The sequence below is a fragment of the Aegilops tauschii genome, chromosome 6 (assembly GCF_002575655.3).
Source record: "Aegilops tauschii subsp. strangulata cultivar AL8/78 chromosome 6, Aet v6.0, whole genome shotgun sequence".
Lineage (NCBI taxonomy): Eukaryota > Viridiplantae > Streptophyta > Magnoliopsida > Poales > Poaceae > Aegilops > Aegilops tauschii.
The window spans coordinates 497,345,477-497,373,146 of NC_053040.3; the positions used below are offsets into that span (position 1 = coordinate 497,345,477).

A 27,670-nucleotide genomic window follows, 5' to 3' on the forward strand; every position below is an offset into this window, starting at 1 on the left:
CAGTAGGTCATCAGAACAAAGACGAGTCTTAGTATGCAGCCCGGGAAGGTCGTTTCATAATACTTTGCCGTTGTGACCATGTCCACATAACACCCTAGAATAAATATGACAAAGTTTTAAACCACAACCAAGTTGACATATATTTATACGAAACCATGTAATAAGTATGTATGCCATCTTCATGAAGCATCAAATGCAACCAGATCGTAAGACTTAAATCATCATTCTGTGTAGAGCTGGCAGCTGGCACCATCGATCGATGCAGCATGACAAGTTTACAAGAATGTCGTCATGGTTGTGGCGGAACTGTTTATATGACAGAATGTATCAACTTTCAAGCAAACTCAAAAGAAACTAACTTAGTGAATGCCGCTCTCTGTCCACGCACGCACGGACGGTAAAAAAGAAAAGAAAAGAAATGAAAAATGCCTTCTAGCTAGGGCATGAGATATCTGGTGAGCGCGCATGGGATGAGGTTTGGGTAGTCGGAGAATGGCATAGGCTCATGTGGCAGGGACTTTCCGTTTGTGTTGGTGCCAACGGCGACCATCCAGGCGGTTTCGTCCTGGGGGCGACGGTTTTTGAGCATGCACGTGAGGTAAACAAGGCTGTCATCATCGTCACACAGGGACAGAACGGGGGTGCACGTTTGCAGGTCCTTCCATGAAACAATATTTCCGAGTTGATCGGAATGGAGTATGGTTCCTCTCTGCCAATGGCCCCAAGTGAGCGCCCTAAGCCAAGTGATGAGCCGCCAGCCGACGACCTCGTATTCGACTTTCTCCGGGACCATGGGTGATTGGGAATCGAAGAGCAGAAGCAAGGTGGAGGGATCGTGCACGACCGTTGTTGCTTTGGGCTTGGGCCTCAGCAGCTGCTCAATCTCGACACACCTGATGTGACCGTGGCCGAAGGTGACGTCGCGCAGCGACCGCGCCGAGGAATAATCCTTGCCGTAGAGGTCTTGGTTGCCGGGCAGTGGTGTCGGCATGGGGACAAAGTGAGCCGTGGCTTTGGGGTCTTTGACGATAGGGTTCCATCAGCGGTTGATGGTCGTGGATGTCCGGGAGAAGGGCGAGCGACGGCGGCCCTCTGGCGGAGGCGGAGTAGACCAGCCACAGCAAGTGCTTGCAGGTGGTTAAGCTAGCCGACTTGGATGAGGGCGAGGTCCTCCGCCGAGGAGACGATCTTGGGGATGGAGTCGAAGGGGTTGCCGTCGTCTTGGTCTTGTTGGTCGCTATGACTATGAGCAGCAGAATCGGGGCAGACTGAGATGCACCAGTAGGAGCGGTGCGGCCGTCGGGCATTAGGGTTTGGGCGGTGGTGCGGTTACGGACTGCACCGCCGGGGGGCACCATGTAGGCGAGCGACTCGAGGAGCGCCCAGCTGCTACTGCTAGGGCTAGGGCTAGGGCTAGGATGGAGGTGGGTGTTGCCGGAGGAGAGGAGGTCCGGCGGAAGGCACAGGGAGGCCTCGAACCTGGGATCGTCCTCCGGTCCGGCCTCACCATCTTCTTCTTCTTCTTCTTCTTCTTGCCTTCCTTCCTACTGGTATATTGGTATTGGTTGGTTGATAAATAGGGTAGGCGGCCGGAGGGACGGAGGGAAGATTTTGGATGCTGGATGATCCGTGATTTGGAGGACTAGTATTTATGGATGATGAGATTGATTCCGATTCAGATCAGAAGTTGAAATAGCTAGGGATCCGAACTCGGAATCCGGCGCTGTTTCCTTGCGTGATTATTGGATTGGATTGGATTGGAGGAAACTCATAACTGCATGCATGCATGCGTGCCCACACATCACGTCGTTTCACAAGTCCATGATTTTAGGAAGCGAAACCAATCTTTAAAACCTACCTACCTAATTCTAGATAACATGGAGACCTTGGCGGACAAGCTCCAAAAGCCGACACAAAAAGAGATCATTATTTTGGCCACTCCCTCCGTAAACTAATATAAGAGCATTTAGAATACTAAAATAGTTATCTAAACGATCTTATATTAGTTTACAGAGGGAGTACGTCCCAGGGTAGACTCAACCGTCAATCATCGAATGCAGGTATCTCTAGCCCAGTCTGAGGGATACCATACAATGCTTCATTTTCTTGTGTTATTTCGGTTTATGGTTGTTTAAGTTTTCCTCTTGACGGAAGTTGTGTGCGTGCGTGTGCGCGTATGAGAGTGACTTCATATGGCCGTATGCATGCATCGTTCTGATGTAGAGGCCGGGGAACAACCCCCTTTTCTAAAAAAAATGAGAGTGACTTCAGTCCGCCATGTTATTTATGTTACTTTGTGTTAAATTTGTCGTACGATGTTGCAAGATTGGCCATTAATTTCTTTGGGGCAGATGGACCGCCATGTTTCAGCCTGCACCGGATGTTATTTGTATATATTCCTACGAATATTGTCTTGCTATGCAATGAACTCTTGTTTCGTCTCAAAAAGAAAATGACGACACAAGTTTGTTTGTATGTTGTTTAGTAAGAAAATAAGTATGTGGCACCGCTAGTAAAGTCATGCCGCCGCACCGCGCGCCCAAGTGAAATTTAGTGCCCATGTGAGCATCAACATCGATCATGTGTGTTGTGTAACATATTTGAGACTCTTTACTATTCTGGCAATATGTTTCTCAAATTTGGGCGCCAATAATTTCATCGTATTTTGGGTCCATTTGTGTTGTGACACCATCAAACTTCCATCACTTTTGCCTACCTGAACATTGTTTTGCTGCTTGTCTCGGAAACATCAGCCAGAACAGCACTTGTACCTGAAATTGGCCCTTTTACCTGTACCTGACGATCTTATCAGCCAGAATAGCAGCAACTCAGCAAGCAGAATAAATGTTATATTCTGATTATTTTCATTTTTAGCTCTTCTTTTCTCGCTGGTGTATGCCCTGTTAGGGCTGGTGTATTATTATTATGTCAAACTAGTTTGGCCCTGCGGTTAGTGGACCAAAATGCCCATGCTACACAACTGGCAAAATGCACATATTATGCATAGCAGCACTATATATACCAGAGCTGAAATTGGCAATCTTCATCATATTACAGAGCAGGGACAAAGTTTTCATGTCTACTGAGAAATTACAGAGCTTCGCATAATTTGGTACAGTACATACTTCTCCCCCACTTTAGCTACAGAATACCCAGGGCAGGCAGTTTTTTTTTTTTTTGACGGGAAGGCCTTCATACATCATCCGCTAAAGATATAGAAATAAAATCGGGGGTGCATCTACCCACAAGGATGGATTGTTTGCACGTCCCCACTTTGCTAGCTCATGAGCAACTACGTTCGATCGACTCTCTATTACAATGCTCGATAGTAACCTCTTCCCGATTTCTCTAAGTAACATTCTGCAGCCCTCGAGGAGAGGAGCTGCTACCATAGAATGACCTTCGTTGTGCCTCAAAGCTTCCACCATGGTGACATTGTCCATTCTTACCAGGACATGGTTGCTTCCAATACTTTGAATAAGTTTGATCCCTTCTTGCAACGCAGCTGTTTCCGCAGTAATAATGTCGGCCACATGCTGGAGTTTAGACGTGGATGCTATGATAAAATTACCTCGGTGGTCCCGAACAATAGCGCCACAAGAACCTGAGTGTTCCTCTTCACAGAATGAAGCATCAACATTCCCAGGGCAGGCAGTTAGCTTCATCTCTGCATTGTCTTCATGGGGGATTTTTCAATGTGTGTTCCAGCAGCTGTAGGCATATCTGTAAACATGTTGAGATCGCTCTAATAAGCGTCGTCCAAATCCCCTGCAATTCAAAATGTGTGTCATTTCTCTACTTTCAGCTAGTCTACTCAAAGAATAAATGCGCCAGAATAAGCAGCATTTCTTATCAGTTTGTGACATCAACCAAAACAATTCCTTGGGTTCTCTGCTCTCTGACTCACAAGCAGTTTCTGGCTCTTGGGCACTGGAGACTGTGATACATCAAATTCTAATACTCCCTCCGTTCACTTTTGTAAGTCGTTTCAGACAACTCAAAAAGATTTGTTTTGCACATTGTCTGAAATGTCTTCAAGGTCTTACAAAAGTGAACAGAGTAATAGAAGAGATCCATGACAAGCTAGCACTTTTACCTGTACCTGACCATCAGCAGCATCAACTCAGCCAGCAAAAATCTATACAATCTTTTAGTGTGCTTCTGCTGATTTTCAGTTGTTTTAGCTGTTTCGTTCTCACTAAGCCATGTAAGCGCTGAATAAGCACAAGACACTGTAAAGGTAAAAAAAAAAAGCCATAGCTACCAAGGGATTTTTTTCCTTAATAAAAGAAAATATGTTGGAGACAAAGACAGAGCAAACATTACTACTGTCCTGTCATGGCTTACCTTCTGATCTCCATGTTAATTAATGTTACAAAGGAAATTCTTCATTCAACAAGGCAAAGGCACAAGAGAAATGTTCTTCATTTTCAAGACAAATAAATAGCTAATAAAGAGCCAAGCAGACACAAAGTAGTCAACTCAGAAAAGGCAAAAACCAAAGGAAATAACAAGATACCCTATCTCTCCTACAGGTAGGAGTGGAGACAACTTCCCCTAAAAATACAATAGCCCTATCTCAACTAGTTCGACCAAATAAATGGACCGAAACTCGTAATGGCCTCAAATTGCCAAACCAAATTGCCCATGTTAGCATACCAGCACTAGACCAAATGATCTCATCACAGGCAATCAAACTGTTGAACCTAATAAAGATTTTAGTTGCATTTAACAGCTCAAGATCACTTCTACTCCCTCCGTCCCACCCATAATATAAGAACGTTTTTTACACTAGTGTAGTGTCAAAAACGTTCTTATATTATGGGACGGAGGGAGGGGAGTACCTGTTTGGAAGGCTGCTTGCTTTCAAGTGTGCATTCTTCCCCCAAAAATACATGCGGTTGTAAATTTTCTTTTTGCTATCTAAATACCAGCTAAGACAGAACAACATACATATATCCGTACAAAAACACACACTTCTCAGCAGACCAAACTAACAAATCGTCTGCAACTGCAACCGCACGCGCTGTGCTTGTTATCTAGCAGCTATAGTTGTGTCTGTGTGTTGTCTCCAGGACCAGGCGGCAGCTCTCCGCCCATCTTGGGGGCGGCGCCCAGCACTCTCTCCATGTCGAAACGCACCTCAATGTTGCGCATGCTGTACCCGACGATCATCAGCCAGAACAGCAGGTTCGCCAGCTGGGCACCGCTCGTCTCCGAAACCGCCGTCTGCGCACCATTCACGCCAAGTCAGCAACAACATATACATACATACACATGCTTCTCAACTACTTATGCTGGTGGAGTGGTGATACTAGATCCAATTTACCTTCATCTGCGCAGGGTCCGAGACAGCCAAGAGACGCTTTATGAATGCGTTCATTGCAAATACAACGTCCTCACCCGCACTACTCGCCAGTTCCTACAAAACAAAATCACCATTTAATTAGCTAAACCATTCATCAAACTAGCTACGATGATAAGCCAACAGTATCAACAACATATACGGATGGATATACCTTTAGATTTTGAGGTTCTAGGGTTTTTAGGTATTCCAGGAGCTCATTGCTTCCTTGAGATGATTTCCTAGCAACTTGACGGCTCAGCTCATCGATTTCTGCTTCAAGCAATTCTATATATTTCACAGCGTCAATCTTTTCTGGTCCAGTGATCTTGTTCCATCGGATCACTTCCCCACTCACCTTTTTCTGGGTTCCAGGAGCATAATCTTCTGAGCCCTAGAGATGCCAACCATGCATATTACATAATATATATACAATCAAACCAAACAACTAAAATTGAATTTTGCTATTATGATAGCTTAAACAACACGGGTATATGTTTAGGAATTCAAGGCACATGATTCTAAAAACTAGGAGTAGCAAGTGCAGATACACCAGTCAATCAACCATAACACCAGGTCACAGCATCTCTTTTCAATGTTCTACACAAATAACAAAGCTAGTACAAAGCAATATGGATGCCGTACTTTGCTCTCTGAGCAGTGATACAAGTCAGGCAGGTGAGGCCACTGAGGTGCCTAGGCATGTCAACCATCCCACACTGGCAACATCTCACGGTAAGCCTGCATGTGTTCTGTAACTTCATCTAACCCAGAGTAAATGAATATTGAACTATCGCCATTTTTATACCTTGCTAAGCACTAGGTACCACCAAACCAGCAATAAAAAAGCACCAGTAATAATCATCATATATGAACATGATTTCTTAGCAAACAGAATTTAGTCTTCCACGCGATATGAAGTCGTCAAAACATCGGGTGATCACAACCATCAAAGTAGCGAGCTTGCATGTGAAAACAGCTAATACAACACTCTAAACACCGCGCCTCTTCCAATCATAGATCTGAACTCGTGCAAATTCAAAACAAATGTTACTCACTAGTAGTTTTATACATATTGCAGCGAACGACAAAAAGTTAATGTACCAACATTTTCAGCAAGATGTACTGAGCACTGTAAAATATCAGGGTAATTAACACAATAATCAATTAATCACGCAATGATAGATCAAATATACGTGACAGGATTATGACAAGCCCATTAATATTGCTGTGAAATAAGTGATTTGTTCCCTCTTTGAGACGAGTGGAATCATTTAGAGACTGAAATATCAGCACAACTGTTGAATCAATATATCCATGAGCAGTGGCATGAATCGGGAAGGTACAAAGCAATATGGATGCACTACTTTGGTCTCTGAGCAGTGGCATCAATCGGGAAGGTGAGGTGTCTAGGCAGGTCAACCATCTCACAGTGGCAACATCTAACCCAGAAAAATGAATATTGCATCTATACCTTTGCTAAGCACTGGGTACCAAACCAGTAAGAGAACACCATCAAAGTAGCGAGCTTGCATGTGAAAACAGCCAACACAGCACTCTAAAGATCACTCTTCTACCAAACATAGATTTGAACGCATGCATATTCAAAACAATTGTTACCCATCAGTAATTTCATACAAATTTCAGTGGAACAACAAAAAGTAAAGTAATTGACCAACTTTTTCAGTCAGATCTACTAAACAGCAAACACTATAAAATACCAAGATTGGACTGTTAAATAATTGCTAAGCAATTTGTTTGTTCTCTGAGGCAGGTGGAATCATTTTGAGACAGAAATATCAGCACAGCTGTTGAATCAATACATCCATGCATGTGAAAAGTAATATTGTGCTAACATTAGTAGAAAAGAACCTTTTCTCCTTTGGGTTCAGGAAGAGCAATCTGCTCCAGGCTCTGTTGCAGTTCCAGACGATACTGTGCATTCCTGAACATGTATCCAGTCATCAAAACGCTGTACATAAGCTGTGCCAGATTTTCAGCAACCTGTGTTGATGAAAATGATTAGTAACATGTCGCGATGAAATGAATATTACAGATGATATTTCATTACCGTTGTGACGGTTACAGCAAAAAATTGAGGTGGCAGAGTCCCAATCATATTTGTGACTGTATGGCGCATGGCATCGACAACCTTGGAGGACAAAGTTATGAAGGCAATTTCAGCATATAAAGATACATTTTAGCAATATTAGCCACCAGTATTTCTAGACTGAAAACATATATAGGTTATGATCAAGACATGGGGGAAAGGAGAGGTAAAAGAGATAAAAGAACCTGTGTTGGGGCTCTTTTCACGAAAAGCTCCATAAACTCTGGCTGGACGCCTTTTACGTATTCCAGGAGAATATCCCTCCGGTTTTTGGGCTGCAAGTATCAATCAAAATAGCAGATAAGCATAGATTTGAACACGGCTAGCTAGCTATGTGGTTGGAGAGGAAGATTTCTATGTAAGATTAGCATTACAAGGGAGGGACATGGGGTAATTAAGCATAAGAATTAATATGGGACCATACATATATGTATGTAATCTTGCATACATAGCTTTAACAGTCAGCAGTTGCAATGAGGCGGGTGAATGGGCATCATATATATATATGTAATATTTATTCAGTGAGTTAACAACAACACTTGAGAGTTGAGTCGAACGCAGCTAACAACAATTCTAATTGTAAATCCTGCTCTGCAGAGTGAGTGGACGCAATTAACAACAACAAGAGGGGGAGGCGGCAGGGTAGAATAGCTAGGAAGGAAAGATATAGTAGAATTGTACTGTAGGTGGAATACATAAGTAAGTTTGTGCGCTGCTGGCTGGGGTGTGAAGCATGATGCCATGTGAGTATGATTGAGGAGTTGTTGGTAATTCCCTCACCTCACCTCAGCTCATGTGAAGCATGCATATATGTAATGATGATACTACTAGGTCAGGCAATGCAGTTGTCTTTGTACGTACTGTCAGGAGGAACTCTGGTGGATAGATCAGTAGAATAATAATGGATGGATTTGATTTTGTTCAAATTAAACTCACGTGGCAAGACAAGACATGATGATAATACTACTACTACTTACTAGACAGTAGTAGTATTTGTTACTTTTGCCGATTTGATTTGATTTGATTTGATTTGAAACTAGATATACATACACATACACATACACATACAGTATCGAATCCAATCCAATCGAATTCAATCCAATCCAATCCAATCCAATCCAATCCAATAGAGGGAGGGGGCAAGATCAGATCAGATTAGATGAGCATTAGCCTTAGCAGGAAGGAGGGAAGGTGGTTTCGATTAGTTACCAGGTTGTTGGCGCCGCCGTCCCCTGGACCGGGAGAGGCCGCACCGTTGACGCCGTTGGGTCCGGCGGCGGCGAGGCGGAGCCCCACATCCGCATGGAGGCGGTTGCGGCTGCGGCGCGCGGGGAAGCAGACGAGCAGGGGCGTGGGCGGCTGCCGAGGTGACAGCCTCCCCATACTAATACCAGAGGAGGAGGAGGCGGAGGCGGAGGCGGAGGCGGAGGCGGGGAGTAGGAGGGACGGCGGCATGTCGTCGGCGGCGGCGGCTGGTGTGTTTGGTTGGGTTCTCCGCCGTGAGGGCCGGCCGGAGAGGGAAGGGGATAACAAACAGTCCACACCACTTTAAGGGAAGGGAAGGGAAGGGAACCCATCTCATCTCATCTCATCTCATCTGCAGCAGGGCACCACCTCAAGATTCGTGCTGCACTCCAATCTCTTTTTTTGTTGTTGAGGGAAGGCCATCCAAGATGGACAACACCCAGATCAATCAATTAAATTACCACGTGTCCGATTTAGATAACGTCAACCGTCGGATCCACTCCCCTGACATCTTTCTCCTCACCCGTCTCTCTCACCGGCGCAAACTAGAAAACAAAAATGCGAGGAACAAACTCAAGGCCCCGCCTCCCCATCGTTTCGTTTCCCCCACACCCCTCGCCCGCTGCAAACTCCCTCCCTGGCCGGTCCGGTTCTAGTTCCCTCCCCCACTTGCAGCTTTGCCACTGCCTTTTGCAACTTCGCCGTAGCCGGGTCCAGGTCCGTCGTTCGCCGGTTGCGGACGGGAGGTACGCCATCACTGCGTGGGTAAACTCCCCCCCCCCCCCCCCCGTCACAGCACCGTCCGTGCACAACAGCGCCTTGCAACTCCCCTGCTACATCGTCTCATCCTACCTCAGGCGATCTGTGCTACCGCGGGGGCACCCCACTATGGTCGCCTCCTCACGTGGGTGAAACCACATGGCATGTGGTGGCCCTCCCCAGTGATTTGCCTTAGCAGGGTAGTCTCACCGATCTGGAGAAGGGGGAAGGGGGTCGGCCGGTCATGCTCTCGATGAGAAAGGTTAGACCAAGAAAAGAAATCGAAGGGGATAAGGTTTCTCACCAGCGGTGCGTGGTCCCACTCACCCGCACGCGTGTGTGCTGCTGGGTAGATGACGTGGCATAAAATAGGAGCGTACGTTGCGTGTCGATCGAACGCTGCGCACGTGACCGGCCGGCGCGCCGAACGCAAACGTTTCCCTTATAAAATTAACCGGAGGGAGGGAGGTCACCACACTCGTTCCTAAATTTCAATTGGCTCATTCAAATGACTATAATAAGAATACCTGAAATATAGTTACGAAATCTCATCCACGTACAGCTTCGGTTCCGTATTCTGCCTACGTGGCGTACTGTTTAACCAATTGACCATACTAATGATTATGTTTAGCGCATACTATAATACAAGAACAGAAATGATTTTGAATTTTTTTCTGAAACATTTCTTTAAAAAAACTGTAAACAAATTTGAAATACCGAATATATTTTTTAAACGAAAATAATTTACGAAATTACAAAACATTTTTTTTGAAAAATGTGACACAGTAACATTTTGCCCGATGCACATTTTACATTTTCTTAATGAAAATAAACATTTTATAAAACTATATAACCATTTTAAAAAATTCTTCAGATTTTAAAATCTGTTCACATTTTTTCCAAAAATGTTTATGTCTCAAATAGTGCTAACTCAAAATGGATTGTGTTTTCCAAAAATGTTCGTTCTTTTTTAAAAAATTATTCAGGATTTTAAAAAGTGTTTGCACTTTAAAAAAATCGGAGATTTAAAAATTGTTACGTTTCTAATATTTTTTTGCCCTTAAAGAATATGTCAAATCTCAACGCTGTTGTGCGTGGATAAATTATTCTGGCCTCTCAGTATAGCAACATTAGCTAAAGGTAGCTGCATCAGTTTAGGAGAGGCAGATCGCAAGTTTGATTTTCCAGAGATTTTTTACTTGGCTTGTTACGAAAAAGGGAAAAAAAAAACTCGCTTCACGTCTGCTGGCCGGCCTAGTCCGTCAACCATCCCTTTCGGTATTTTCATTTAGCCTGTTATACGAAAAAAGAATCGTTTGGGATGGCACAGTCGTGACTACAGTCAATAATCCCGGGATTCAGCAATGCCACGTCAACAATCCCTATTTAAAAACGCTCTCAAGGTTTAAAATAAAGTGAGATCAGAGAGTTGGATGTGCTGATTTCCGGGATTACAAGTTGAGGGTTGGATTTAGCTTTCGTCTATAAGTTAAAGGTTTATTTTGGACTTTTACTTTTGCAAAAACAGCATATAGTGCATGGCAACCGATTCAGTGGTGCGCGAGGGGGCGTCTGTTTGGGGCGCCGCCGGTCCCTCCGTGGCCGATTCGGCCGGAGATACGACCGGTAGATCAGGTCAGGGCGGAGCGGGGCCCGGTTGGCGACTTGTCTGATGTCGATTTGTCCGGCGCGTCCTGCACGAGTTCAGTTCTGGTGGCGGAAAGTGTGGCGTCGGCAGGCGCAGGCACAGGCGACATGGCGTGCGCCGTCAGACTCGTGCAGCGCGATTCAGTCCTTCAGCCCCGGTGCTCCGACAGTGGCAAACACCACTATCGGCGTTGGCTGGAAGCCAATGTAGTTCTCGCTTGATTTATTTTTAGGAAACCCCGTGAATTGCTTCTACTAAGTACTATTGGTCTTGCAGGAGTAGGTTCTCTGGGCGATTTTAGTCTGGTGCATTTTAGATGGTGTTTTGTGCATTTTAGATGGTGTTTTGTGGGTGGGTGGGTGGATTTTAAAAAATTATGTGCAAAACTGCAAAGAAAATTCTAGATGTCGTATAGTCACACTTTTTTCAGCAACAGCAACAGGGGGTGTAGAACGGTCACATTCGTCCTCGTCTGTGCGTGTACCTCAGCGTGTCAGATCGTGCTGTCAGTGCGGGGTCCTCTGAAATACGCATATACGCTACATATCACTATCCAAACGTTCGCCTATACTTCAACTAGCACATCCAGCTGTCCGAATCGTGATGGCACGCGCGCCGTCGATGCCCTGCGTGCAGCTGCCGCTGCGTGCAGGGATGCACTTCTCCACACGTGTTGCCTTATTAATTAGTTCACTACTAGGTTTTTTGTTTTATGTTTGCTATCGTTATTTAACACAGTACACTAGTGTAGAACCGGACTTTAGCACCGGCTCGTAAGGCCCTTTAGTGCCGGCACTAAAGGGCCACCACGTGGCACGAGGCGCGCCGTGGTCTGGGGGACCTTTAGTTCCGGTTGGTAATTTTTTCTGATTCTTTTAAATAAAGCAAAAACAGCCCACCTACTGGGCCGACACGGCCTGCATACGACTAGAAACCCAACCTCTAGTTGGGCCAGGATGCAGGCCCGTACGGCTCAATAGGCCCCACAGGGCAGAAGACTTGCAATAGGCCCACAAAGGCCTGCTTAGAGAGGAGCTCGACACGGTAGCCGCGGTGGGGCTTATGAACCGATGCGAGCTCCTCTCAACTAGCAAGGTGCACTACTAGGAAAAGGCTTATACATAGAAGTTTACCAGTAGCGTGTGTTCTGGACCCTACGCTACTGATAATTACCAGTAGCGTCTGTTATAGAGCGCGCTACTAGTACAACATAGCAGCAGCATGGGTTTCTGGAGGCCACGCTACTGGTAAGTTTGCCACAGCACACCATCCTACCAAAAACTATTAGCAGCGTTTGTAGTCTAACCAGCGCTACTGCTAAGAAAATAGCTGTAGCGCCTGTGCACCTAGACGCGTTACTGCTATTTCTTCTATGGGTAAACTGATACCGGTAGCATGGTTTCTGTACAAGCGCTATAGCTAGTTTTACTTACCAGTAGATATTTTGGTTGGCACTCATAGCAGTAGCGTGCTTTGGCGTCCCGCGCTACTGTTATGGTCGCCAGCCACCTACCACCTTTCCCCTCCTTCCTCCCCTTTCTTCTTCCTCTCCCCCTTCCTTTCTTCCCCTTTCCTTGCACCTTGCTTGTTCCAATGCTCCCCCTCCACCACCCCTCCATTAGAGCCCTCCCTTCTTCTCTTCTTTGCCCTTCCACCACCCCCCTCTTCTTTGCCCCTCCACCACACCCCTCCATTAGAGCCCTCCCATCCCCCTCTTCTTTGCCCTCCACCACCCCCTCTTTCTTTGCACTCCACCACCCCCCCTCCATTAATGCCCTCCCTCTCCCCCTCTTCTTTGTCCTCCACCACCCCCTTCCATTAATGCCTTCCCTCTTCTCTTCTCTCCCTCTCCTCCCACTCTCTCCCTTGCTCTCTCTCTCCCTGGGGAGCTAGCTAGCTAGTTAGAGCTATATATATATATCTAGAGCTACTAGGTAATTAAGAAGAAAGGTGCTCGATATCCCTCTCGACACATAGGCGAGCAAAAAAAGTGTTTGTGGATAGGACCGAAACTATATATATATATATATATATATATATATATATATATATATATGGGCGATATGAGAATATACTGAATTGTGTGTGGCATAATTTGAGTTGCCTACATTGTGTATTTGATGAAATAATGTGGGTGACATGAGTTGCCTATGTTTTGCCGAAATGTCGATTCAATTCTGTTTCGGCGAATTTCGGGCAAACTCAATATGTCCTATGTTTAGGAAAGGTCATGCCGAATTTTTGTATGAATTTGATCCATGCATGCATATATACGTGGTTATAATATTTGTTTCGCGCGCAGGTGATCTTGAAGGTCAATGGAAGGATGGTGGAAAGATACTGGCAATCCGCTGTGGACGACATGTATGAAAAAAGACTGAAGGATGTTTTATGTCCGTGTCGAAAATGCAAAGGAATAGTCAGGCTCGACCCCTTTGAGGGTGGTACATTCAAGGCGCACCTGCTCATGCATGGTTTCATGCATGGCCATACTCGGTGGATAAGTGAAGATGATGATGATGATGATGAGGACGTCGACGGGGTAGGAAATAATGACATGGGGCCACCAGACGAAGAGATGACCGATTATGTGCCCGAAGAGGAAGACGGCCTCAGAAATGTCGATGGCGAAGAGGCAATTCAAGGCGGAGAAGACGCGAACACGCCGCCGTCTTCATCGCTACTAAGTTCAGCCATGCAGGACCCGCATGTTCGAGACCTGCTTCGCAAGAAGACGACTAGCGATAGAGCTGCTTCTAGAGAGGAGGCCAAACTGGCGCAACTGGAGGTAGACTCGATGACTCCTTTGTATGATGGTTGCAATCCCGAGGTGACCCGCTTGAGTTTTACACTAGAACTTCTAAAGACGAAGGCAAAAACAAATGGACAGATGCAAGCCTGGATGAGCTTCTGAAGTATCTAAAGAAGGTTCTTCCCGCGGGAAGCCTGTGTCCTACTAGTGTCGAGGAGGCAAAGAAAATCGTGTGCCCTCTTGATCTGCCACACATTAGATATCACACATGCATCAATGATTGCATCATATATCGGAACGAGCACGCGAAAAAAACCATCTGTCCAAAGTGCAATGCTTCACGATATAAAAAGGCCGGAAAGAAAGCTCCACAGAAAGTTGTATGGTACTTTCCGATCACTCTGCGTCTACAACGGTATTTCGTAGATCCTAAGGAAGCAAAGCTTATGCGCTGGCACGCGGAGAGGGTGAAGCCAGATGACGGAGATGAGCCGAAGCTGAGACACCTCGCAGATGCTAGCCAGTGGAGAGCATTAAATGCTGAATTTGATTTTTTCGCAAATGATCCAAGGTACATCGTGCTTGGTGCTAGTAGTGATGGCATGAATCCATTTGGCAACCAGAACAGCAATCATAGCACATGGCCCGTGTTTGTATGGATGTACAACCTCCCCCCTGGTTGTGCATGAAGGAAAAATACATACACATGTCTATGCTTATTCAAGGGTCGAGACAACCGGGAAATGATATAAATCTGTATCTCGGGTTACTGAAAGAGGAGCTACAGACCTTATGGACAACGCCGGCCAAGACATGGGATGCAAGCAAAGGAGAGTATTTCTACATGAGAGCCGCGCTGATCACGACGGTGCAGGACTATCTCGGTTACGGCTATCTCTCCGGCCAGGTGTGCCATGGATATTGCGGATGCACGAGGTGCATGGATGATACAACTTCTCTGCAGCTATCGAAAGATGGCGGGTCTTTGAAAATCGTGTACATGGGGCATCGAAGATGGCTCAAGAAGGATGACCCGTGGAGAAAGCGTGGAGATCTATTCAATGGTAAGGCTGAGCATCGAGGTCCTCCACGTAAGCGTAGCGGTGCAGAAATACATAAGTTATTGAAGAACTGGGAAGAGTGCCCCTCGCCGGGAAAGACGAAGAAAAAGGCGTCAGAGCCCCTGCTGAAGGTATGGAAGACGAGATCTGTTTTCTGGGACTTGGAATACTGGCCCATACTCGACATGCCTCATAGCCTTGATCAAATGCATATCACAAAAAATATCCTTGAGAGTTTGCTTGGAACATTGATGAACATGCCGGAGAGGACCAAGGATGGGCCGAAGGCAAGAAAAGACTTGGAATTTTTGAATATTAGGAAAGATCTCCAAATGCCCGGTAAAAGGTCGTCAGAGGAGACCAAGACGGAGACGGAGACGGAAGATAGGGGCAAAAAAGTAAACAAGAAGGAAGAACAATATTGCCCCCCCCCTCTTGCTTCACCTTAGATCCGAAGGAGGTCGATCAATTGTTCAAGTGCCTTGCCGGAATCAAAGTTAGTTCCGGATACTGTGGGAAGATAAGCAGATATCTGGACACTAAGAAAAAAGGTTCAGTGGGATGAAGTCTCACGACTGTCATGTGATGATGATGCAGTTACTCCTGGTTGCACTTAGAGGGATTATGGACACACGTGTGTGTGAGACGCTTACTGACCTATGCCACTTTTTTGATGCTATCTCTCGAAAGTCGGTCAGTGTGAAGCAACTCCATAGGCTACAGGAAGAGATCGTTGTCATACTGAATGAGCTAGAGATGTACTTCCCGCCCGTGTTCTTTGATGCCATGGTGCATCTATGTGTCCACATCGTGGACGACATCATCGACCTAGGGCCGACATTCCTGCACAGCATGATGCCGTTCGAGAGGATGAACGGGGTCATCAAAGGATTCGTTCGTAATATGTCCTGTCCAGATGGAAGCATAGCCCAAGGATATCTGACCAAAGAGTGCATCTCTTTCTGTGAGAGTTATCTAGTAGGCACCGGAGACCCTGTTGTTGGTTTGCCCGTCAATAAGCACCGTGGAAGGCTCGGAGGCGAAGGTCACAACAACGGTCATAGGGATGTGAATGTGTTACGCTCGGGCCGACAAAACGACCTTGACAGGGCAAACTTAGTAGTGCTACAACACCTAAATGTGCTAGAAGATATTGTGACACTGCACAAAGAGACCATCGCAAAGAAGTACCGTGACCGTGGGGTGGACAGGACGGATGCTGAAGTTATTAGAGAGCATAACTCCACTTTCTTGCGTTGGTTCAAAGAGCGAGTTCTGGCTAATCCCCCGGAAGAGGGTTGTTCGAATGGAACGCTCATATACGCCTTAGCACATGGCCCCTCGACCAACCTCGCGACTTATCAAGCATACGATATCAACGGATACATGTTCTACACGGAGGAGAAAGATATAAACAGTGATGACCAAAACTCAGGGGTGACGATGGAAGCCATGACCGAGAATGTAAGTGAAAGATATTGCGGAAGGGTCGAAGAGATATGGGAGCTTAACTACTCTGGATTGCATAGCGCGACGATGTTCCATGTCAGATGGGCTAAGAATGTACTGAGAGAAAACCGACATTTCACTACCATGTGTATACCCGACTCCGATAGCGGTACCGTCAATGCCATCGTCAAAAATGAGCCATGGGTACACGCTAAACACGTGACACAATGTTTCTTCATAACTGATCCGATCAATCCCAGTCGTGTTGTCATGAGGAGAAGCAAAAGGAGCATCACCGGAATGGATGGAGTCACCAACGAGGAAGACTACGACCAGTACGGTGATTCGATGAGGGAAGATGATGCTGATGACGATGAAACATACGTCAAAAGAAGAATGAAGACTACATTACCTACGAAAGATCGTAATCCCTGGAGAAGGAAAAGCCATGACCATGGGCTCAATTATTTGACAACGAACAAAAGAGGGAAGAAGATCAGTCTGAAGCGTCGTCGTCGCCCAAGCTGACAAACTAATCCACAAATTTTGTGTGTGTCTATTTTGAATACCGGCGTTAGCGGTCAAATGATGTAATATATATTATACTAATTATTATCCGGAGGATAACAGTGGTATTGCTCCAATGATAGACCTCCGGATAATAATTAGTATAATATATATTACATCATTTGCAAAAGACCACTGTCGTTGGAGCAATACCACTATATAATAGTAGCGCGTTTTGGCTAGGGCAGCGCTATAGCTAACTTAGCTATAGCGCATTTTGCCAAGACGCGCTATAGCTAAGAAAAAGAAAAAGAAAAAGAAAAAGAAAAAGAAAAAAAGAAAAAGAAAAGTTAGCAGTAGCGCGCTTTGGCTTGGCAAGCGCTATAGCTAACTTAGCTATAGCGCGTTTTGCCAAGACGCGCTATGGCTAAGTTGCCTATACAGAGCCACTACACCCATCTCTTTCCTCTCTCTCACTCTCACTCTCGCTCGATCAGATCCCCTTTCTCAGCTCACTCCACCGCCGACGCCGCACCCGCCCACGCCACCGTCGACGCGCGCCTCAGCCGACCCCTGCCCCTGCCGCCCCTCCCCCATGCCACCGGCCGCCCGTCACCCCCTCCCCCTGTGGTGCCCTCGGCCGGCCCCTCCCCCATTTCGCCGCTCCCCCGTGCAGTCCCCACCACCGGCGCCATCTTCTCTCCGACAGCAGGTCTCTCTCTCTCTCTCACCGGGATTGGTCTCTGCAGATCGACAGGGCTCAGTGAGGAGGAGAAGGACGCCCTCAGCCCCAGAGACCCCGACCACGCCGCCGACGTCCTCAACCCCGACGCCACCCCCTCAGCCCCAGAGATCCCTGACCCCGACGCCACCCCCTCAGCCCCGGCGACCCTGACCCTGACGCTCGGTGAGCCACCCCCTCCTTTCCTGTGACTATGTGCCCCAATGTCTGATTGTGCCATTATGGCAAGCAGCAATAGCTTTCTCTAACATAGGCCACCGACGGCGGAATAGGAACATATGTCCTCAATTTTCATGCAATTTTACTTACTGCGAAGCTACCTGGCTACCTGGTGTGTACGGGCAGGCCTACTTTTCCTTCTGTTGGTGCTGGTGTTTGATTGATTGTGTGTGTCTCTGTGTGGTGGTGGTGCAGAGATTGCTGCGGCGACGTCCATTGCGAGGCCGCGGGCCGACATCGCCTACTGCATCCACGCGCTCTCTCGCTGCCTCTCCAAGACCCGCAATTGGATTGTAATCAGCTCCATTCCTGTCCATTTACTGTTTTCATGATGTTGCCTTGGATGATAGCTTGATTACTGGCTCTAGTGGCCTCTTAGGAGGTGTTTAGTAGGAAGTTGCAGTTGCTGTATTATGTTGCCAATCTACATATTTTCAGAGTGTGTGGACTGAAAATGTTAGTATTGTTTATTATATCAAAGCACATGAAAAATCATATTAAATGCTGGAGCCAAATGTGTGGTGTTAGAATGCCAGAGCCGTTGATTATCACTTTTGCAGCACACTAGAAAATGATGAAAATGAGAATTTTTAATGGTAGTTTAGTTTAGATTTTTAAATTAGGATTTTTAATTAGCTTATGTTGCTGCTACTATGTCTGTGCTGATACACATCACTTGACATGCAGATGAGTATGCTCATGCTCACACTTGTTTTGCCGGAAACCGATTGCTAAGTGACCTATGTTTTGCTGGAAATGTTGATTCATTTCCATTCCGGCAAATTTCAGGCGCTCTATATGTGCACTTTCTAGCAAAGGTCATGCCGAAATTTTCCGTGAATTCGGCATGACTTGTGCTAGAAAGTAGGACATATCGAGTGCTCGAGATTTGTCGTGACGGGAATGAAACGACATTTCCGGCAAAACAAAGGTCACTTTTTTTCATTATTCACTTTATTATATAAAGCTCGATAATTAAACGACTACGACATTGAACCCTAGGAAACATGACCGACACCAATGAGGCCGGAGGTTCTTTGTCCCAATTAGGTCGAGCACACACCTACCTCGACTTTTTGGCGGATCAGGAGAGACAGCAAGCTGGGTGTCAGGACCCCCTTGTCATGATGGATGACGACGGTGGTGGCGCCGGCACCGACACTGATGCCACCGACGACACCGGCACTGAGACTGGCGCTGATGATGTTCCTAACTACAGCACGGAAGGTGGGACCTCCCAAGCCAGTGAGGGAAAGATGGAAAAGAGGACACGACGCCGAAATGAGCTCGACACCGGAAGACTGGTGGTCACAGCGGTGCACCCTGGCGAGTTCGAGCCAATAGAGCCACGAGAAGTGGCAGCGTGTTACGGCAACCAACTAGCATGCATCCTACGGGATACAGCTAACATCAACACTACGAAAATACGGAAGAATGAAAATTTGAAGAAGCTGATCCTAACTAGGTTGCACACAAGATTCTTGTTCCCCGGTCGGAATGACGATGTCAACCCATGGGATGATGATGTCATGAAAAAAATCAACAACAAAGCCCTAAGGAAGTTCAGCAACGCATTGAGCGCTTGGAAAACTAGGGTGAAAAAGGCGATTGAAGTAGACCATGAAACCTACGCCGAGATTGTTGCAGACAATCCGAAAATTACGATAGAGGACTTTGAAAAGTTCAAGGAGACTTGCAATGAAGAAGCTGCCAAGGCCAGGTCGGAGAGAGGCAAGCACCTGCAGGCAAAGAACAGGGGGAACCACCGCCTTGGAAGTCGTGGTTACATGGGAAAGAGGCCCGTGTGGGCTAAGGGGGATGCAGAACGTGAACGTCAGGGGATCCCAGACCCATTGACTGAGTTCACCGACCAACAGGAGCACGACTTCATCAGGGCCCGATTCTCGTGGGACCCCAAAAAAAGATATTTTTCACCGACGGGCCGACTAGGAAATTCATGAGACTACTCGTAATTATCCTTTTACGACCTTACATATTAGCTTCTAATCAATGAAGTCTACTACATTCTAGTCGCATTCGTAAATGATTCACGGTCCATTTTGCAGAGAGAGCAACACAAGCTTGCGGCCGAAAGCGACTCGTCTACTCAGTTGACTCAGTCGTCGGCGAAGTACAAGTGGGACACTCCTTTCAAATGGGCCATGAACATAATGATGGGACACCCGCCCGGCCAGCGGCCGCAATATGGACGTGTGCACGGTGCTGGGGATGGCGCCACATGGAAGTACTATTATAACAAGGACCCTGAGGCCAAAAGAGATAGAAAGAAGTTCAGTCAAGTGACTATCGACGAGAAGGTGGCACATGCAATGGAGAAAGCAAAAGTGATGACCCACAAGTGTAGGGGATCTATCGTAGTCCTTTCGATAAGTAAGAGTGTCGAACCCAACGAGGAGCAGAAGGAAATGATAGGCAGTTTTCAGTAAGATATTCTCTGCAAGCACTGAAATGATCGGTAACAGATAGTTTTGTGATAAGGTAATTGGTAACGAGCAACGAGTAATAAAAGTAAACAAGGTGCGGCAAGGTGGCCCAATCCTTTTTGTAGCAAAGGACAAGCCTGGACAAATTCTTATATGGAGGAAAACTCTCCCGAGGACACATGGGAATTATCGTCAAGCTAGTTTTCATCACACTCATATGATTCGCGTTCGGTACTTTGATAATTTGATATGTGGGTGGACCGGTGTGTAACGCCCATGATGCGGCTATATCTCCCACGTGTCGAGGCACGACTTAGAGGCATAACCGCATTGTGGTTTTGTCGCAAGAAGGGTCATCTTCACACAATCCCATGTAATGAACAAGAATGGGATAACAAGAGTTGGCTTACAATCGCCACTTCACACAGTACATAAATTAATTCATACATCATCCAAAATCCACACATAGACCGACTACGGTCAAATCCAAATGAAAATAAGATAACCCCAAATGCTAGATCCCCGATCGTCCCAACTGGGCTCCACTACTGATCATCAGGAAAAGAAACATAGTAACGACCACGTTCCTTGTCGAACTCCCACTTGAGCTCGGTTGCGTCATCTGCACTGGTATCGACGGCACCTGCAACTGTTTTGGTAGAATCTGTGAGTCACGAGGACTCAGCAATCTCACACCCGCGAGATCAAGACTATTTAAGCTTGTAGGAAAGGATGGTGTAATGAGGTGGAGCTGCAGCAAGCACTAAGCATATATGGTGGCTAACATACGCAAATGAGAGCGAGAAGAGAAGCAACGCAACGGTCGCGAAGCTAGAAATGATCAAGAAGTGATCCTGAAAGTACTTACGTGCATACATAACCCAGACCGTGTTCACTTCTCGGACTCCGCCGAGAAGAGACCATCACGGCTACACACACGGTTGATGTATTTTAATTAAGTCAAGTGTCAAGTTCTCTACAACCGGACATTAACAAATTCCCATCTGCCTCATAACCGCGGGCACGGCTTTCGAAAGATAATACCCTGCAGGGGTGTCCCAACTTAGCCCATTATAAGCTCTCACGGTCAACGAAGGATAAACTTCTCCCGGGAAGACCCGATCAGTCTCGGAATCCCGGTTTACAAGACATTTCGACAATGGTAAAACAAGACCAGCAAAGCCACCCGAATGTGCCGACAAATCCCGATAGGAGCTGCACATATCTCGTTCTCAGGGCACACCGGATTGTCCAAGCTTCTGATAGGCGAGCCCAGAGTTTCCCCTGGTGGCCACCGGCGACTGACAGGTTGGACCAATACTCAGAGGGGCACTGGCCCGGGGGTTTAAAATAAAGATGACCCTCGGGCTCGCGAAAACCCAAGGGAAAAAGGCTTAGGTGGCAAATGGTAAAACCAAAGTTGGGCCTTGCTGGAGGAGTTTTATTCAAGGCGAACTGTCAAGGGGGTCCCATAAATCACCCAACCACGTAAGGAACGCAAACTCAAGGAACATAATGCCGGTATGACGGAAACTAGGGAGGCAAGAGTGGAACAAAACACCAGGCATAAGGCCGAGCCTTCCACCCTTTACCAATATATAGATGCATTAAATAAATAAGAGATATTGTGATATTCCAAAATATCCATGTTCCAACATGGAACCAACTTCAACTTCACTTGCAACTAGCAACGCTATAAGAAGGCTGAGCAAAAGCGGTAACTTAGCCAAACAACAGTTTGCTAGGAAAGGATGGTTAGAGGCTTGACATGGCAAAAATGGGAGGCATGATATAGCAAGTGGTAGGTAGCGCAGCATGGCAAATAGAACGAACAACTAGCAAAGCAAAGATAGAAGTGATTTCGAGGGTATGGTCATCTTGCCTGCAAGGTTCTCAGAGTTGTCGAAAGCTTGATCCTCGTAAGCGTACTCAACAGTTTCCTCGTTCACGAACTTGTCTCCCGGCTCTACCCACAGCAAGAACACAAGCAAAGGAACCACAATCAATCACGGGAAATGCACAAGCAACATGATGCAAAACATGCATGATATGCGAGACAAGATATGCGATGCATATGCGTGCTCCAGGAGAAAAAGAATGAACAAGGTAGTAACTTGGCAAACAAAGTATGCCACTGGAAAGATGAGATGATTTCGGTCGAAATCGATATAAAGATCACCGGAAACGGATGCACGGTTTGCAAATGGCAAGCAAAACAAGAATGACACGATACTGCGATTAACAGCATGATAGCACTTAGAATACATCAGGTAACTATGCTACAGCAACCTGACATAGCAACAAAGCATATAGAAGTAATCTACAGGAGATTCTTGACAAAAGATGAGCACTGATCTACAGCTAGATCATATCATAACAGGTTCAAACAAGCATGGCAAAAGTGAAAAAGATATCAGCTTAACAGACTTAAAGAGAAAATACTGGACATGGCTGAAACAACATCAGGTAGCAATGTTTAGAGCAAGCAATAAACATGCTACAGAAACTTAACATAGCAAAACAACGCATGGAATGAATCTAATAAATGCATAGAACACAAGTCCCTTACTGACCATGAGCCAAAAAGGATCAGAAGATATTATGGCACCCATGTAAACATAGCAAGTTTCGTTAACAGGTTTCAGACAGCAGAAAACAGAACATGACATTCACAGCATTATGAAGGCATCTTTGTTAGCTTGATGCACTCATCACAAAGCAATGCATGACAAAACAAGCATATCTACAGCAATATGGCATGTTTATGAAGCTAACCATGGCAAGAGCAAAGTCATAGCATGTATGGATCAACTACAACAACCTTGGCAAAATTGAATATCATGTTAACAATCTGCCAGAAACATTTTATAGCAAAAGTAGAGCAAGATTAAGACATGCTATGGCACTCCATAGTTGCAAGCAAGGGCATGGATTGATAGAGAATAACCATATGTTCAAAACATCCTTACTGAAGTAACTCAAGATAATCATGGATCTCACTGTAGCACAAGTTTACATGGCATAAAAAAATATCAGCAGGTAAAGACTTGGCAAAATTCAAGTCTCTGAAAACAGAAACATCACGAAGTCTAGTTTGCATGCTTGTGCTAGTCACCACATAGATCACAAAAATACATGGCATACACCTCTGTAAAGATAGCATGGCATAGATCAAAACACATGTAGAGCTCCTACTCATAAGATGCACACATTAAATGCAACAAAAATAACAAAACACCAAGTTCTGATAAGTAACAGAAGTAAACATCATATAGCACTCTTGCATCAGAGATTTGAGCATCAAGATGAGCTCAAATAAGCATGGTCCAATGGAACAAAATGAAGAGCATCCCGTGATGAACATTTCGATATATTACACGCATGAAACGGAGCAGTCTTCAAGGAGTTATGGTGCGTCAAAGTATGCAACATAATGCAATAATTTCAGGACTTAGAGAAATCGAGGGGAGGAAGAAGTCAACCGTTCGGTCCCGATCTGGATCGGGCCGGCTCGAGGCTCGCCGGAGATCGGGGCTGCCGCCGGAGACGTAGGGGAAGAGGGAGACGGCGGCCGCGGTGGAGGAGCTCGGAGGAGGGAGGCGGCGACCGGACGGGCGGTGCCGGAGTCGGGGCCGGGCGGTGGCGCACGGGGCGACGGGGTGCGGTCGCCGGCGACGGGCGCGGGCGGCCGGCGGAGCCGACGCGCGTGGGGGAGCCGAGGCGGAGGATGGCGGGCGACGAGGCGTGTGGTCCGGGCGCCCGGCGGGCGGCGGCGGCGTCCCGGGCCGGGAGGGCCCCGCGCGGGCCACGGCGGGCCGGTGTGCGGGCGCGCTGGCGAAGTGGGCGCGGCGGCTCGGCGAATCAGGAGGCGCCACATGGCGCGGTGAGGGCGGCGGACATGTCCGGTCGGCTGAGGAAGAAACGTCCGGCGGCGCGGAGGGGAATTGATCTAGGGTTAGGGGTGGTTTTGATCCGGAATTTTCGGGGGAGGGGTGTTTATATAGGTAGAGGAAGCTAGGAGACTCCAAATGGAGTGCGGTTTTCGCCCACACGATCGTGATCGAACGACCGAGAGCATGGAGGGGGCTTAGATGGGTTATTGGGCTGTTTGGAGGGGGTTTTGCTGCAACACACAAAAGGACTTTGCGGTTACCCGGTTAACCGTTGGAGCATCAAACGACCTCCGAATGGAACGAAACTTGACAGGTGGTCTACCGGTGGTATACCAAGGCCACTTAGCAAGACTCGGTCCATTCCGAGAACGTTTAACACCCGCTCACGAAAAGAGACAAGAGGGGGTGCGCCGGTGCATGTGGGAGTGTCGGATTGCAAAACGGACAATGGGGAAAATGCTCGGATGCATGAGACAAACACGTATGCAAATGAGATGCACACGATGACATGATAAGAGATGCATGACATGAACAAAATGCAAAACGAAAGACAAAACCCAACCACGGAGGGAATATCATAACACATAGCCGAAAATGGCAAGAGTTGGAGTTACAAATATGAAAAGTTACATCCGGGGTGTTACACGGTGCTTGGGTACTGCCCTTACTTGGACAAGTATCCCACTTATGATTAACTCCTATTGCAAGCATCCGCAACTACAAAAGAAGTATTAAGGTAAACCTAACCATAGCATGAAACATATGGATCCAAATCAGCCCCTTAAGAAGCAACGCATAAACTAGGGTTTAACCTTCTGTCACTCTAGCAACCCATCATCTACTTATTACTTCCCAATGCCTTCCCTTAGGCCCAAACAATGGTGAAGTGTCATGTAGTCGACGTTCACATAACACCACTAGAGGAAAGACAACATACATCTCATCAAAATATCAAACAAATACCAAATTCACATGACTACTTATAGCAAGACTTCTCTCATGTCCTCAGGAACAAACGTAACTACTCACAAATCATATTCATGTTCATAATCAGAGGAGTATTAATATGCATAATGGATCTAAACATATGATCTTCCACCAAGTAAACCAACTAGCATCAACTACAAGGAGTAATCAACACTACTAGCAACCTACAGGTACCAATATGAGGTTTTGATACAAAGATTGGATACAAGAGATGAACTAGGGTTTGAGAGGAGATGGTGCTGGTGAAGATGTTGATGAAGATTGGCCCCCTCCCGATGAGAGGATCGTTAGTGATGACGATGGTGATGATTTCCCCCTCCCGGAGGGAAGTTTCCCCGGTAGAACAGCTCTGCCGGAGCCCTAGATTGGTTCCGTCAAGGTTCCGCCTTGTGGCGGCGGTGTTTCGTCCCGAGAGCTTTCTTATGATTTTTTCCAGGGTAGAAGACACCATATAGCCAAAGATGGGCACCGGAGGCCTGCCAGGGGGGCCACGAGGCAGGGGCGCGCCCAGGGGGGTAGGGCGCGCCTCCCACCCTCGTGGCCAAGGTGTGGCCCCCCTCTGGTAGTTTCTTCGCTCAGTATTTTTTATTAATTCCAAAAATAACTTCCGTGGAGTTTTAGGACTTTTGGAGCTGTGCAGAATAGGTCTCTAATATTTGCTCCTTTTCCAGCCCAGAATTCCAACTGCCGGCATTCTCCCTCTTCATGTAAACCTTATAAAATAAGAGAGAATAGGCATAAGTATTGTGACATAACTTGTAATAACAGCCCATAATGCAATAAATATCGATATAAAAGCATGATGCAAAATGGACGTATCAACTCCCCCAAGCTTAGACCTCGCTTGTCCTCAAGCGGAAGCCGATAACGATAAATATGTCCACATGTTTAGAGATAGAGGTGTCGATAAAAGAAAATACGGACATGAGAGCATCATGATCATTCTCATAACAGCAACATATATGGATATTGTTATATGATTTCTTATGCTTAAGTAACAATCTATTCACAATGTCAAGTATGACTCAGAAACTTCATTAAAAAATAACAAACTATAATCTCAGTCATTGAAGCAATTGCAATTTATCATAACATCGGGAAGAGTCTATGTAAGAGCTTTTCAGCAAGTCCACATACTCAACTATCATTTAGTCTTTCACAATTGCTAACACTCACGCAATACTTATGGGTATGGAGTTTTAATCGGACACAGAGAAAGATAGGGGCTTATAGTTTCGCCTCCCAACCTTTTACCTCAAGGGTAACATCAACAATAATAGTTCATGCCAACTTACATCCAATTGGATATATGTATCAAGCTCTTTCCAACATAGTGTGCTTGCCAAAGGATAAAATGTAAAAAGGAAAGGTGAAGATCACCATGACTCTTGCATAAGGGAAGAAGATAAATGTAAAAGATAAGCCCTTCGCAGATGGAAGTAGAGGTTGTCATGTGCTTTTATGGTTGGATGCACAAAATCTTAATGCGAAAGAACGTGACTTTATATTGCCACTTGTGATATGGACCTTTATTATGCAGTCCGTCGCTTTTATTTGTTCCACATCACAAGATCGTATAAAGCTTATTTTATCCACACTAATAAATCATACATATTTAGAGAGCAATTTTTATTGCATGCAACAATGACAACTTACTTCAAGGATCTTACTCAATCCATAGGTATATATGGTGGACTCTTATGGCAAAACTGGGTTTAAGGGTATTTGGAAGCACAAGTAGTATCTCTACTTGGTGCAAAGAATTGGCTAGCATGAGGGAGAAAGGCAAGCTCAACATGTTGGATGATCCATGACAATATACTTTATCTCGGATATAAGAAAACATAACCCATTACGTTGTCTTCCTTGTCCAACATCAACTCTTTAGCATGCCATATTTTAATGAGTGCTCACAATAGTAAAAGATGTCCAAGATAGTATATTTATATGTGGAACCTCTCTTTCTTTATTACTTCCTATTAATATCAACGATGACCAAAACTATGTTTGTCAACTCTCAACAACTTTTAATCATCATACATTACTCTCCATAAGACCAATATGATCTCTTTATTTCCCTTTTTTATTCTTTCTTTTTCTTTTATTCCCTCATGATCATAGCAAGATCACCAGGCCCTTGACTCAAAACTAATGTTTATTATATAGAGCTCACGGACTCGATTACATAGAAGGATCATAAGGAAAAACTCAAAACTAAATCATACTAAAACTTTTATTCTACTAGATCAAGATATTACTAAAAGGATCGAACTAAGAAAAAGGTAAAGATAGGAGTGTGATGATGATACTATACCGGGGCACCTCCCCCAAGCTTGGCAGTTGCCAAGGGGAGTGGCCATACCCGTGTGATTATATCTCTTTTGTTGGTGAAGGAGATGGAGTTGTTGATGATGTAGGCTTGTCGTCCCTCTTCCAGGGCATAGGCTCGCCATCATAGAAGGATGATCGAGTCTTCGGGATCCTGAAATCTACAGCCAAACTCATCCTCT

The 27,670-nt window shown here is 45.9% G+C and overlaps 1 protein-coding gene across 1 annotated transcript; it reads right to left on the reverse strand.

Annotated features, from left to right (window-relative positions):
* Positions 1-4,860: 4,860 nt before the first annotated feature.
* On the reverse strand, positions 4,861-9,034 carry LOC109782341 (uncharacterized). Its single transcript, XM_020340953.4, has 7 exons — positions 8,664-9,034; positions 7,640-7,729; positions 7,416-7,496; positions 7,217-7,348; positions 5,520-5,738; positions 5,330-5,422; positions 4,861-5,229 (listed from the first exon to the last, which is right to left on the reverse strand). The coding sequence occupies exons 1-7, from the start codon at positions 8,907-8,909 to the stop codon at positions 5,047-5,049; spliced, it is 1,044 nt and encodes a 347-aa protein (XP_020196542.1). The 5' UTR covers positions 8,910-9,034; the 3' UTR covers positions 4,861-5,046.
* Positions 9,035-27,670: the final 18,636 nt, after the last annotated feature.